At 35.2% G+C, this 13,330-nt stretch overlaps 2 protein-coding genes across 2 annotated transcripts; both read right to left on the reverse strand.

Annotated features, from left to right (window-relative positions):
- Window positions 1-299: 299 nt before the first annotated feature.
- Window positions 300-6,385, reverse strand: LOC120261148 (heat shock protein 90-5, chloroplastic). The gene is made up of 19 exons (XM_039268885.1): window positions 6,085-6,385; window positions 5,204-5,277; window positions 4,380-4,505; window positions 4,213-4,306; window positions 3,998-4,081; window positions 3,621-3,764; window positions 3,427-3,543; window positions 3,248-3,295; window positions 3,087-3,167; window positions 2,795-2,899; window positions 2,579-2,719; window positions 2,346-2,438; window positions 2,180-2,257; window positions 1,839-2,093; window positions 1,662-1,764; window positions 1,403-1,577; window positions 1,179-1,284; window positions 907-996; window positions 300-823 (listed from the first exon to the last, which is right to left on the reverse strand). Exons 1-19 carry the CDS (start codon window positions 6,337-6,339, stop codon window positions 620-622), a joined length of 2,373 nt encoding a protein of 790 aa, XP_039124819.1. The 5' UTR covers window positions 6,340-6,385; the 3' UTR covers window positions 300-619.
- Window positions 6,386-7,747: 1,362 nt separating this feature from the next.
- LOC120260064 (alpha/beta hydrolase domain-containing protein 17C-like) lies at window positions 7,748-12,901 on the reverse strand. The gene is made up of 6 exons (XM_039267508.1): window positions 12,526-12,901; window positions 9,969-10,005; window positions 9,614-9,850; window positions 9,480-9,527; window positions 8,033-8,478; window positions 7,748-7,951 (listed from the first exon to the last, which is right to left on the reverse strand). Exons 1-6 carry the CDS (start codon window positions 12,822-12,824, stop codon window positions 7,873-7,875), a joined length of 1,146 nt encoding a protein of 381 aa, XP_039123442.1. The 5' UTR covers window positions 12,825-12,901; the 3' UTR covers window positions 7,748-7,872.
- Window positions 12,902-13,330: the final 429 nt, after the last annotated feature.

Consider the following 13,330-nt stretch of genomic DNA (forward strand, 5'->3'; position numbering starts at 1 on the left):
ACGGTTAAATCATTTTAAAAAAATAGAGATGTACAAGATACACAATCACTACTCACATTCCTAAAAATATATTTTCATTTATAATTCAAACTCTCACCGTTTATGAAAAATTCTATTCAAAAATCTGAATTCGTCTATAGTTTAAACTCCCATTATTTATGAAAAATTCTAATAAAAATCTGACAATCAATAAACCACTTGGTCCTCGACAGATATATCATTAATGTTCAAAAAGCTTCGAATTGCCTGCACATCAGTAAATCTAAGCTTCACGAGAATATGCATATACACCAATTCAGTGAATGAATAAAATATTCCTCAACGAGAAAAGAATTGTCATGGTTAACAAAGAGATCATCACTGAACAATAGTACGCTTGCATTTTGATATCACATGAATTCAAACAAGGCGCTTTTTGGAACACAGTTTCTTTAAATAATTTATTAAGCATTACCATGATTTAAACTAGCAGACTACAAAAACTGGCATGTTCTCATTCAGCTCTATTGTATAATTCATCTGTTTTGGAAACACAGCATCATTCCCTCCTTATAACCTTCTTTGGCCGTCCACCGGTTCACTGGCAAGAAAAGACTTCTGTCATTTTCAATTTCAGAACTCAATCTTTCCATGGATCATTCTCAGTCCTCACTTCAGAGGGCTCAACCACCTCCGCATCTGTGGGTTCGGAGAATGCTGTTTCAGAGCTAGCTTCTGAAATAGGTTCGTCCCCCTCGTCCGTCTCTGATCTTCCCCATCTCCCACCAAGAGCAATAGCCATCATTTCGTATATTTTGTTTCCTAACTCAGCCGGGCTGTCAGGCTGTAATGATTTGTTTCGACGAAAGAGAAGATAAGATTACAATTGTCCAAGAATATGATTAATGCAGTTTGTGAAAGGCTCACCGTGAATCCACTCGAGATAAGGGCAGTGTCATATAATAGATCAACAGCCCTCTGAGCTTCTGTGCTGCTTGGATCGTTCTTGCAAGCAGCCTGCCAATCACAACATCAACTTATATTTGACTGGGCCTTCCATTTATGTCTAAACTAACAAATGGGTTTATATGCTTTTTTTTTTTTTTTTACTAATTTCAGTTATTTCCATGAAACATTCAGGTATAGCAGAGTATTAATCACAGAACTCTTAAAACAGGAAGCATGTGAAAGAATCTCACACTCAAGTCTTTGATGATTGGGTGATCTGGATTGATTTCGAGTATTCTTCTTCCTCTCATGAACTCCAAACTAGAGGTATCACCAAGTGTCTGCGCTCTCATGAGCCTGAAAACCACAAACTTTTATTTCTTGATGGATACAAGGCATCATGAAAAAAAACCGAAGGAAATCAAGCAATAACACAGCTTAAAGGTGTATGAGAAGAAAATGAAGTATAAGATACCTTTCCATGTTTGCAGACCATCCAAACTTGCCAGAAACGAGAACACAAGGTGAAGAGCTAAGCCGCTTTGAGATTTGAACCTTTGCTACCTTGTCACCAAGCTGCTGCTTTATCCAATCACATAGAAGATTGTATTCTTGCATGCTTTCTCTTTCTTTGACCTCATCGTCATCACCTACATTGGAATCCTTAATTCATTAAACAATGCCAAATAATGAATGATGCTGATCTAATCTGAATTAAATTCAAGATCACAAACCTAGTTCTAGATCCTCCTTGCTAATATCCACAAATTTCTTTTCTTTGTAGGTCTGCAAGTTCTGGATTGCCACCTCATCAATGGGCTCAACAAGGTACAAAACCTAAAAACGAACTTTTGAGATCCAACAGACTTCGACATATATATTATTCAGAAAACATCAAAGCATATGCTTACTTCAATATCCTTCTGGACCAACTTCTCCAAGAATGGGGCAGTTTTGGCGCTCTTTAGGCTGTCTGTGGCCAAGTAGTAAATAGCATTCTGACTCTCAGCCATATTCTCAACATACTGATCAAGGCTTATCATATCCTCTTCACTCTTTGAAGAATGGAACCGAAGTAAAGGAGCAAGACGCTTATGATTTCCGGAGTCCTCTATACATCCCAACTTGAGAAGCTTACCAAAGTTCTCCCAGAATTTCTTGTAATCCTGATGCAGGAACAACACAGGAAAACAAAATTTCTTAAACGAAGCAGCCCTCTCTATGCACACAAACTAGGGAAATTACTCCATACCTCTTTGTCATCTTTTTCAGATATCTCCTGAATCATATCAAATGTTTTTCTGACAAGTCTCTTGCGCATGATTCGCACCTATAAACAATATTATGTAACAATATTTTATATATCAAACATACATTTCACATTCTGCAAGTAATATGAATAATGTCCATTGACTCACAATTCGGCTCTCTTGAAGAATCTCACGTGAAACATTAAGAGGAAGATCATTGGAATCCACCACACCTTTCACAAAGCTCAAATATCGGGGAAACTGCAATTTAGATCAAAATCAACAATGTGAGCATTACCAAATAATAAAAAACATACAAGAATATAAAAATAATGGCAACCACTGCACATAGCAGCCAAAGATTTAGCAACCAATGTCCTTAGCAAATCTCTCATACTTACCAGTTCACCATCGAAATCATCTGAAATAAAAACACGTTTGACATACAAGCGTATATTCTTTGTCTTGGGGTTCACTATATCCTCGTTGTTTAATGGTGCCATTCCAGGAACGTATAGTACACTTCTGAATTCAACCTCACCCTGAAAAAGTTTGAAAAAGTTACCATCAACAGAAAACACTCCAAAGTCATGTGGTCACAATTAAAATATGCAGACCTCCGTGGAGAAATGACTGTATGCAAGAGGATCCAAGAATTCATTGAATGTCTTCTTATAGAACTCATTATATTCATTTTTCTCAACCTCCTTTGAATTCCGCATCTGTAAAATGACAAAATAAAATAAAATAGAGTCAGCTAACTTTACAGTTCACATTTTTACTAGAATTCGCAGGCATGCTGCTCGAGCAATTTCCAAACACAGAACTTGGTAAATTCAGAAAATTCAAGTGAACCCAATGGCAACATAAGTTGCATCCATACTGACAAGACAGGGACTCAACACCTACCCAAATAGGTTTGGTTTCATTTGCCAATTCCCAGTCCCAATATTTCTCAGTGACAGTTTTCTTTTTCTTATTAGTCTCGTCCTATAGAGAAAGCAAGGAAAAGATTAACTTCATCCAGGTAATTAAGTAAACAATAGGTAAACCAAATACCAACTGCTAACCTCTGGTTTTACTTCTTCACCTTCCTTCGGTTCTTCCTCCTCCTCAACCTATCCAGTAACATTAAAAATTCAGTCAAAATATCATATGCCAGGCAGTCCTCATAATCAAATTGCTGTTATTGGACTGCACTGTTCAAACGAAATTTAGTGGCAAATAGCGGGCCAAGTCTGTCTCTCACCTCTACAGTCCTTGACTTCTCTTGCCATGTGAAAATGGGAAAGGCCACAAACTGTGAGTAATTCTTAACCAGACTCTGAATCCTTGATGGGTCAGAAAATTCATACTTATCATCTGGCTGCAGAGTGGACAGAAACACAAGTCAGGCGAGCAATCAATGAAACACTGAAGAATAGAAGATGTAAAGAATAATACCCGAAGATATAGGGTTATTTCAGTTCCGCGGGGGATCAATTTCTCAGGATCTGTCTCTTCTCTAATCACATATGAGCTACTGTCAGCTACTGCTTCCCAAACATATTGCTTGTCCGATTTAGGGCTTTTTGTTGACACAACAACCTATTGACCAATGTGGAAGACTTTTTTAAACAGAAAAACCCTCACTATACCTCATTTGCACAATAAATAAATGTTCACTAACTCCACATTAAAACAACACATAAAATATACAAAACATCAACATTGTGATGGGCTATATTATTCCATTGCAATGAAAGATATTATGACTCAAGGATGAGATCGATGCAAAAGTGTCTCACTAACAAATGCAAGCTTCTAAGAATGTGAATTACCCGATCTGCAACAAGAAAAGCAGAGTAGAATCCAACACCAAACTGGCCAATTAAGCCATTGTCTGCCCCAAGATCCTTGTTCTCCTGTAAGTAATAAGACAGATTTGATTAACCAAATTGTAGAGCAGATAATTTGTGGTATTGCATATGCATTAACAAGTGAAGCACAAGAAGGCTACTGCAGCAGAATGATAGTTTACTAGAAAAATCACTACCTTCAGAGCTTTTAAGAATTTTGAAGTTCCACTCTGAGCAATAGTCCCAAGACAATCAACAAGTTCTTGCTTAGTCATACCAATTCCAGTGTCTCTGTCAATTCAAAAGGCTAATAAAATATATGCCCACAGTTTTAGGAAAAAATAAAGATGCTCAAGAAAAATACCTTATGGTAATAGTCCCATTGTCAGGATCTGGTTTGATACGGATCTCCAATTCCCCGGCATCACCAAGCAATGAAGAATCAGTGACACTTAAAAACCTCAACTTATCTAGAGCATCACTAGCATTGCTGCAATGAGAAATATCAGCTAACAGTTATCTTAACTGATGTTGCTACCTCAGTCAAGCACTTAGCAAAATTCCATCACATGTGAAGCTATTTGATAAAGAAGGGACAAAATTCAGGCAACGCAACCCAGAAATCAAACCATATTTGTTGATTTTTACAAAATCCCCAGCTTCTAGTGATTTATTTCGAAGAAAAGGAAGTTTTTTCATCAACATTGCAGACATGACAACCCAACATATCTATACAGCAACACACAAAATGGCCATGCTATTGTAAAGTTTAAGGAAAAAATGATATCAGAACAAAACTGAAGGATTAAGTCAATAATCTAAAATAAAATCTTTTGCTTGTTTTCACAGCAAAGTAACAATTATTGATTGGCAGCAGGCTATGCACCCATACAAAATGGCCAGCTCATCTACGGCTACACAAATTTTGAAACAAACTTAGAAGAGATGGATATGTCAAATCTAAATGTTAGTCTAAACTTCTTAGCATGCCTGCATATATGCATTTTACACCTGCTACACATTTTTAGTGGCGTGCAATCATCAAAAAGTACAACAATTGAGAACTGGAGCATCTAACCTACAATAATCATAGTGGCAATACATTCCCTCATGGCCAATCAAACGACACTCAAATCACATGTGTAACACAATGCATAAAAGATGATGAAAGATGTGAGAAATACAAACCTTACGAGTTCCCGGAGGAATACTTCCTTGTGGCTATACAAACTATGAACAATTAAATCCAACAGGCGGCTCACCTGCCATTGTGAAATATCATTTAGGCTTAGTGAACTCCAACTAATACGACATGCTCCAAAGTGCAATTCTTTTTTTTTTTTCCCATCAAAAACAGGCAATAGAACTTTTTCCTCACAAAAAAAATCTCAGAATAGCATTGAAAGAAATGACATCAAGCAAACAAGGATAATCAAATTAAAGCCTGAAATAATAATAATAATAATAATAATAATAATAATACTAAAAATAATAATAACAACATATCAGAATTCAAAACGGAAAAAAGAGACCATACAAACAGATACACAACAGATATAGACTCATTAAAATTACAACAAAATTCAAAGTTACATCTTCTACACAGACAACTCTGGATAAATTAACGAATAATAGAAAGAAGCAAACTCATACCAAACAAATCCAAGAACACTCAGAAGCAAAGAGAACATAGTTACATAGTCCATCAGGTAAAAAAATAAAATAAAAAAATAAAAAACCGTAAATGCAAATAAAAAAAATGTCACAATGGAAACAATCAATCAGGTCAACAAAAAAATAAATAAATAAAACACATCCAAATAAAGCAAAATTCAGAAAGAGCTCAGCAAAATGAAGCAGAATAGGCTGGGAAAGAATAAAATTAAGAACCATCAGCGAATAAAAAATTAGAAACTACATTAAAATCCATCAAAATCGTAGCTTTCACACATATAGAACAAACAACTGGTCACGAATTCGAGAACAACGCCACAATAAACCAAAAACAAAACGAATGATTTTTTTTTAAAAAAAAAAAGAAATTAGAAACAAAAAAAACAAAGTCACACCTCGGCCTGATACTCAAACTTCTCACCAGAGGTCTCCTCAGCGTCCTTCTCAGCAACAGCAGCGTCGCACCTAATCCCTCTTCTCAATCTCAACCCCTTCTGAGCTAGGCCCCTCTTAGAGCTTGCAACCAAACCCGGAAAAAATGAAGCCCTCAATCTCAAAGCTCGGGCACCACTGGAGGCCAAAGGAGAAGAAGAAAGATGGAGAGAGGGGAGTGTGGAAGCGGCCATGCACCTTCCCAGCGCGTGAGCCATGGTGGAAACCCTAGAAAAACCCTAGAACCGGCTCGAAGGATAAGGAGGGAGATGAGCTTAAAATAGAGGGTTCTAGAGAAAATGGGAGAGCATGTGATCCCCATTGCATAGAGTTCTCTTGCAATTCCGTGGAGCTGATGCCACGTCATCACTCTGATATTTTTGTATTTTAACATGAAAAATGGAGAATTTCTTTTTCTTTTTTTTAAAGAAAATAATAATAATAAAATGATTAGAAAAACATCTGTCTTTAAGAGCAAATTGACAATTTTTTTTTTGGAGGATAGGTATTTTGTTGATTATTTTAATTTTCTTATTTTTTTACAAAAATTATCTTAAATTAAAATGAATTATTTTACTCTGGATTATTTTACTCTATCACTGATGCAATAGGATAATTAATATTTCTTTTTTTTTTCCAATTGATTTTTTTCAGTGAGTCAGGAGTTTGTTTATTTGTGATTTGTCCATAACTCTAAATATATATATATATATATATATTCATAAATTACAATATATTTCTTGTAATAGATTATGTGTTGGTTTGAGATGATAAATAGTTGTAAGTGAAAGAGAGTAGACGGCAATGGCAGAGATGCTCTCCGTTTTCACTACTTACAGAAAAATATATGTGTAATTTTTCATTTACATGTTACTCTGTTAGCTTGATTGATTTTTGTGAAATTTGGTTATTTTAATTTGTATGAACAAGTAAAAATTAAAACAAGAAAGAAAAATAATAAGTGCAACATTTAAATTGATGGTTTTGAATGGATAGACAATAACATTAAAAGAGAATATTAGTTTGCCATGAAACAGACACAAATAATAATAATAATAATAATAATAATAATAATAATAATAATAATAGTTTTCAGAGTATAGATTATGTCTTTGTAAAATGAAGAGCTTTCTTCTGTTATTCTCCAAGACAAGAACTTGGTGAGAAACAAGAGGTCATACTTAAAGCTTTACCAAATATAATGTGGATATATCATTTATTAAATGCGTTCATGCTGCTATTCACATGCCATGCATTTTTGCTTTTTATGAATAATTTATTCCACATTTTAATGCAAACAATCAAATACTGAATTTAAAAAAATAAAAACCCAAAAGATTTCAAGCAGAACATAAAAAAGCTGTGTCTGCTAAATAGATCCATGCATAATCAGATACTAATACAAGGAAATACTGTTTCTGATGAAGCTTCCAAAATCTTTCTATTCTTCAACACATTGCACTGATTGCCATGAAAACCAACAAGTTCCATACCTTAAACACTATGGCAATCAGAAGTGGCAAAGGAAAATACTGTACAATAAATTATTGATAACTTTTCTGATTAGTAACAAATAATTCATGAAAGTTTTCAGAAATTTCTCATTCTTGCACAAGAGACTGAATGAAACTTTGAAGTTCCGGTTAGATTGATCTATACTGTTTTTCATTATCACAATGACAAACCACGCGACAGATCAATTAAAAGAATAATCAGTTACAACATGCTGCAAACACTGACCTTTCTAGTTTCTACCCCTCAAATCCTCGAGCTGTAGGTCTGAAGCAGTTGATATTGCACAAGCTGACTGACCGCATGATTTCTCCAAACCTGCCACCATATGATTTACTGAGTTAGTATTAACTATTTCGTGACATATAAAAGTAAACTAGGCAATTGTGTTTATCAAACCGATCAATGCTATTTCTTGGCTTCTCGTGGTTGTCCATATGGTTGCTCTTCTTGTCTGAATTGTCAAGGCTCTTCCTCGGCTTTTCCTTCTTTTCTGTGCTGTCTATTGGCTTCTCTCTTTGATCTGTGCTATGCCTATGCTTCTCCTTATTGTCAGTCATTGGTGTTGACTTACTTCCTTGATCTGTACTTTTTCTTGAAATTTCGAAACAACCAATGCTTGGCCTAGGTGAATCAGAGGGATCAGAGCTTTTTGTAGATTCATTTCGAGTGGCAGGTGATTGCTCCATGGCGGATATGAACTTCTTAAGGTGCCTTATGTATTCTGGGAAGAGTTCCAAATCACAGTGGTTCCCACCTTTAACCCATAAAGGCTCATATTTCTCTTTGCTTAACTCCCATAGCTTCTTGCCGTGAGAGAAATCAACTACATCATCCTCTGTCCCCTGGAAATACCAAAAGCAGTTCAAGGAACTTGTGTTTCTGGAAGTGAAAGGAAATCTACTTCCAAAGAATTTCTTGATAAATAAATGGTGAATGATTTATTTTTCTTGCATTCTGACTCACCAAGTCATGATCCAAAAATGGCAAGAAAATGCAACACAAAGGGAAAGTCGTAGAATTTGTGGAGAAAAATTATGTTAATATCAACAACTCAGTCCTCTACCAACATAAGGTTGAAGAGAGGATTGTATTATTATGATACTATCAAATGCATAAATGTTCGCTAAACACCATTGGCATCCTAGGATCATTTCCCGATTTCAAGGCTTCCCATTTCTGGCAACGCACTTAAGGCAATAGCCAATTCCTGAATAAGCTCAAGAAGTTGGCAAAAGTCACAAGCCTTTCTATTACATTTGAGTGATATAATATTAGCACTTTTAATAAATGATTTTGCATGAGAAAAAACAACAATTTAAAGCTTGGACCAAAGGATCTTCAAAACAAAAGATAAAATGTCCTTCCAACAAATGCATCTGGGTTTATAAATTCCTATCCACGAAGGAAGCACATAATCTCATCATATACCTTTAGTATAAACCAACCTACAGCAAAGTTTTCAAATATCGTCAATCATGGTGGTATGCTTCCTATGCCTACCAAAATATCTCTATCCACAGGAAATTGTACATGGTGGTGTGCTTCCTATGCCCACCAAAATATCTCTATCCACAGGAAATTGCCTGTGTGATACATTTAGCTAACGAATGAGACACATAACTAATGTTGATAACGTCCTTAGATCTTGCTAACTCACACAGATAGCAGATTCTTGCAAAAATTCAGAAAGACAAGGTATCAGCATTTGGAAAACATAAATGCAAAAAAATTTTGCAGGGTTATCCCATAAGAAACATTTAGCATTTAAATGAGTCTCGAGAATCAGTAGCAATTATTAAACAATAAAAATGGCAAACAACCAAGTTTCAGAAACATTACTCACATGAATAACTAACACTGGGCATTGAACCTGCGGAATTTTGTCTATATTCTGCAATAGAGACAAAGGCGCATATTCATGTGTTAATAACAAAATAAACCAACTTATAATAATAAAGGAAAAGGAGAAATTTGAACCTTGTATATGTCAAACCAGTAAGTGTGCTTCAAAGGATACATGACACGCAGTCCAGACAAGATGGGGCTATGTAGAACAACGGCCCTTAAGCAAGGCAATCTCATAGCTAAATCCAAAGTCGGGCCACTTCCAACTGATTGTCCATATAAAATGATATCTTCTTCATGAGCACCATAAGTCTCCAATAAACATTTATAAGCAGCCTCTATATCTGCATAAGTATTCTGTTCACTTGGCTGAAAGCAATGATAATAAAGATGGAATCATTTATCACATCATACGATGGCATTTTACAACAAATATATATACATATATACATATATATAAAGATATTATCTCAGTGATTCAAGTCACCTTTCCAGAAGACCTCCCATAACCAGAATAATCATATCTGCAGGAAATATTTTCTATATTAGACACCAAATCTTTCAAGGAAAAAAGACCAAGAATCTACTGAAGTACTGATTTACAAACCTGTAACCAAAACATGCGCCATAAAAACTATGGGCTGATATCATAAATGCATTGGCCTTAAAAAACTGGGTTAATATCATAAATGCGTTGGCCAGTTTGGTCTTCTCCTAAAAACAACTAACCTGGACCAATCCAAAGTTTAGGTGGAAAGTGAAAAAACAAAAAAAACAAAAACAAAAAAAACAAAAACAAAACAAAACAAAACAAAGAGTCTACATTTTCTACTGGAGCCACCACCAACCTTGGATTGGGATTTAAAAATTGCTAATTGCTAGGAAAGAGTGCACTTATGATGAACACTGACATGAACAACAAGAAATTTTTTCCCATTATATATGAGATTAAATTTTGGATATTTGGAAATTATTCTACTATTACAATCGCATCCTCTAAAGTATCCTCATATCTTCATCTGATACTTCAATAAATCAGGCACATTCCTCAAGGGATTGAATCATTTTCTGCACTCTAATTTACCTTGTCAGTAAATCCCTAACTAAATTCAGTATGATTTATAATTTTAAAATTCCATAATATATTCCTTTCATCTTTCCTTCTCTGACTTTTGCTTCTAGATGTTCATATCCATTTACCAAAAAATCGAGTAACAAAGAAGCAAAACAAACCAACCTAGAGAAACCCAGAGTCCAATCAAGTATAATCCGACAGCCAACCCAAATTTGTCACTTGCAAAAGCCAACAAATGGACAAGCTAAACTTGCAGCACAGTCAATTGATCCTGAAGCAAAAAGACTACAAGTCATATTCTAAGATAAGAAAATTTGAACCACAAGGCATATTCAGTTCCACCAAATCTTGGTTTACAATTTGCCAGAAGATGATTACATTTTGTTGTGGAAAATTCAAATCCAAAAATAAAGTTGAACAGAATACAATACTGATACAAATAAAGAAAATTTTTTTACCAAATTCAACCATGTGTCTCCTTATAATGGCTTATTAAAGCACAAAATTATCTTTTCCTTAATAAAAGAACCAAGGTCCATTATTCAATTAATTCTCTTCTTTCTACTTCATAAATAAAGCCTATGCCGTCTTGTGCAGATTTAAGCCAGCAACCTTGCCTGTCAACCTTGCCCGTTTCACGGTTCTCTTTTCATCCAAAACTTGGCATCTCCAATTAAAGCAACCACCCACATTAAAAAAAAAAAAAGATTTAAGCCAACAACCTTGTGCATTTTCTAGTTCTCTTTTCATCCAAAATTTGGCATCTCCAATTAAAGCAACCACCTACATTGAAAAAAGAAATCCTTTGGCATTGAAATAGATAAGTTACGTCTCCAAATACGCCACTGAGCAATGCTGCAAGCCTTTTTGTTGTTTAAATCATATAATAAAGGAAGTAGTTCATTACAAACAGCTGGAGTACTAACTAGTTTTTCAAAGGCATCAGCTCTTTTAAGAAATTAAAAAAACAAAAAACAAAAGCACCCATCACCCTGTGTGTCAGATAAATTTATCTAAAGAGCATAAGGCACTTTTCATCAACTAAAGCATCCTACTGAAAATCAACCCTGCCTTTATTTGAAAAGAAGAGCATGGAATATATAATATCTTAAACCAAATCCCCCAAACAAGGTAGATCAAAAGGATAAAACTAAACAAAGAAATGTGCTGCTAGTGTTATCCAAAGGGCAAAACTTTTCTATTATGGCAGCAACTAAGCATCTATCCTGACCTTTACCAATCTGTTAGATAATCAAAAATAGAAAGCACAAAATCACACCAACTAAACCAAAACTTCGAAGAAGAAACAAACCATAAAGGAATGTCTTGAAGACAGTATTTTGTCTTAGGTTCAATATCACAGTCTTTGATGTAATAACTAAACAATGCAAAGTTAGCTCCCATAGATCACATCATATGTACATTATACCTAAGGCTCAAAAAAGTTAGCAGACCATTAATGCAGTTCACCAATTACTTCAATCAAATTAACATATAAACAATAACAATCTGTTGCTTTTGCAATTCTACACCATTTAAGTCTAAAACCCCTAAATTTCATCAACAAGAAGAAAAAAAATTATATATTTACCCATCAATCTCATCAAATAAAGCGTAAAAATCAAAGATTTCACATAAGCACATAACCTAACAGCCACAGATTAATTTTCACTTAAGGGAACCCAAAAATAACTCGTAAACTAAATTCTCAAAACTACACGAATTCAATCAGACCAAAGATTACCAATAGAGGGGCGAAAACAAAAAAGAAAAATAGTTTGAAAGGTTATGAGTCAAAGCAAACTGAAATCGAATTAATCACATAAAATAAATCATAAAAACCTAAACTTTAACCAAGTTAGCAACCCAAATAATTCATTTCCACCCACAAACAACCACACAAACATCAAAAGAAAAATCAAAGAAAAAAAAACAACAACAAAAAGAGAATGGAAATGTAAGACCTCACCCCATAAGATTGACGCGAAGGTGCGTGCTGAGCTCGGCGAAGAGCTCGGAGAGCTGGCCAAGATCCGCGGCGTTGCCATGGGAATACAACACCGTGAGCTTCGCCGACGCGTGCCGGACATACACGGCGACGATCTCGTTTCCCCTCCTCGTTTCCAGAATCCTAACCTCCGCGTTTCCCACCCTTCCCGGCATCCCCTCGAGCGTGAGCCTCCCAACCGACGCGTCCACACGGTACGAAGGTGGCGTCGGCGGGAAGAAAGCGAACCTCGCCGCCAACGCCGACGCCATGCCCCCCATCCCTCGCCGGAGCTCGGTGGGGAAACGCGTTCCCTACGAGAGGCCTCGCGTTTCCATCTCCGACGACGAAAAGGATCGACCCGTTGAAGAAGAGGCATATAACGTGCACTTCTTCGGTTCTTATTTGTTAACCAATGCCTTTTCTCACTTACAACCTCCTAAATTTTTATATTATATATAAGCCCTTGTAAAAGATTAATAAATTAATTGCGTGTAAACAACATATTTATATAACTCCCTAGAATATCTATTTGTACATGCATTTACGATGATTAAGTTTTAACATTATGAAACAGTATATGTGGATCATGAGTTTTATTCTTATTAAAAAAATATATAAAATTTCTTGTGACAATGATTTCAAGATTTTTTTTAATTATTAGTTTATTGGTTGGCATGTTTTGATGAAAAGAAAAAAAAAGTTTATAAAAAAATAAATAATCAATATTAGACTATCCCAAAAAATAAAGTATTCACTAACATGTAAGAGCTTCAAATTCCACCTA

This window comes from Dioscorea cayenensis, chromosome 5 (genome assembly GCF_009730915.1).
Source record: "Dioscorea cayenensis subsp. rotundata cultivar TDr96_F1 chromosome 5, TDr96_F1_v2_PseudoChromosome.rev07_lg8_w22 25.fasta, whole genome shotgun sequence".
Taxonomy (NCBI): domain Eukaryota; kingdom Viridiplantae; phylum Streptophyta; class Magnoliopsida; order Dioscoreales; family Dioscoreaceae; genus Dioscorea; species Dioscorea cayenensis.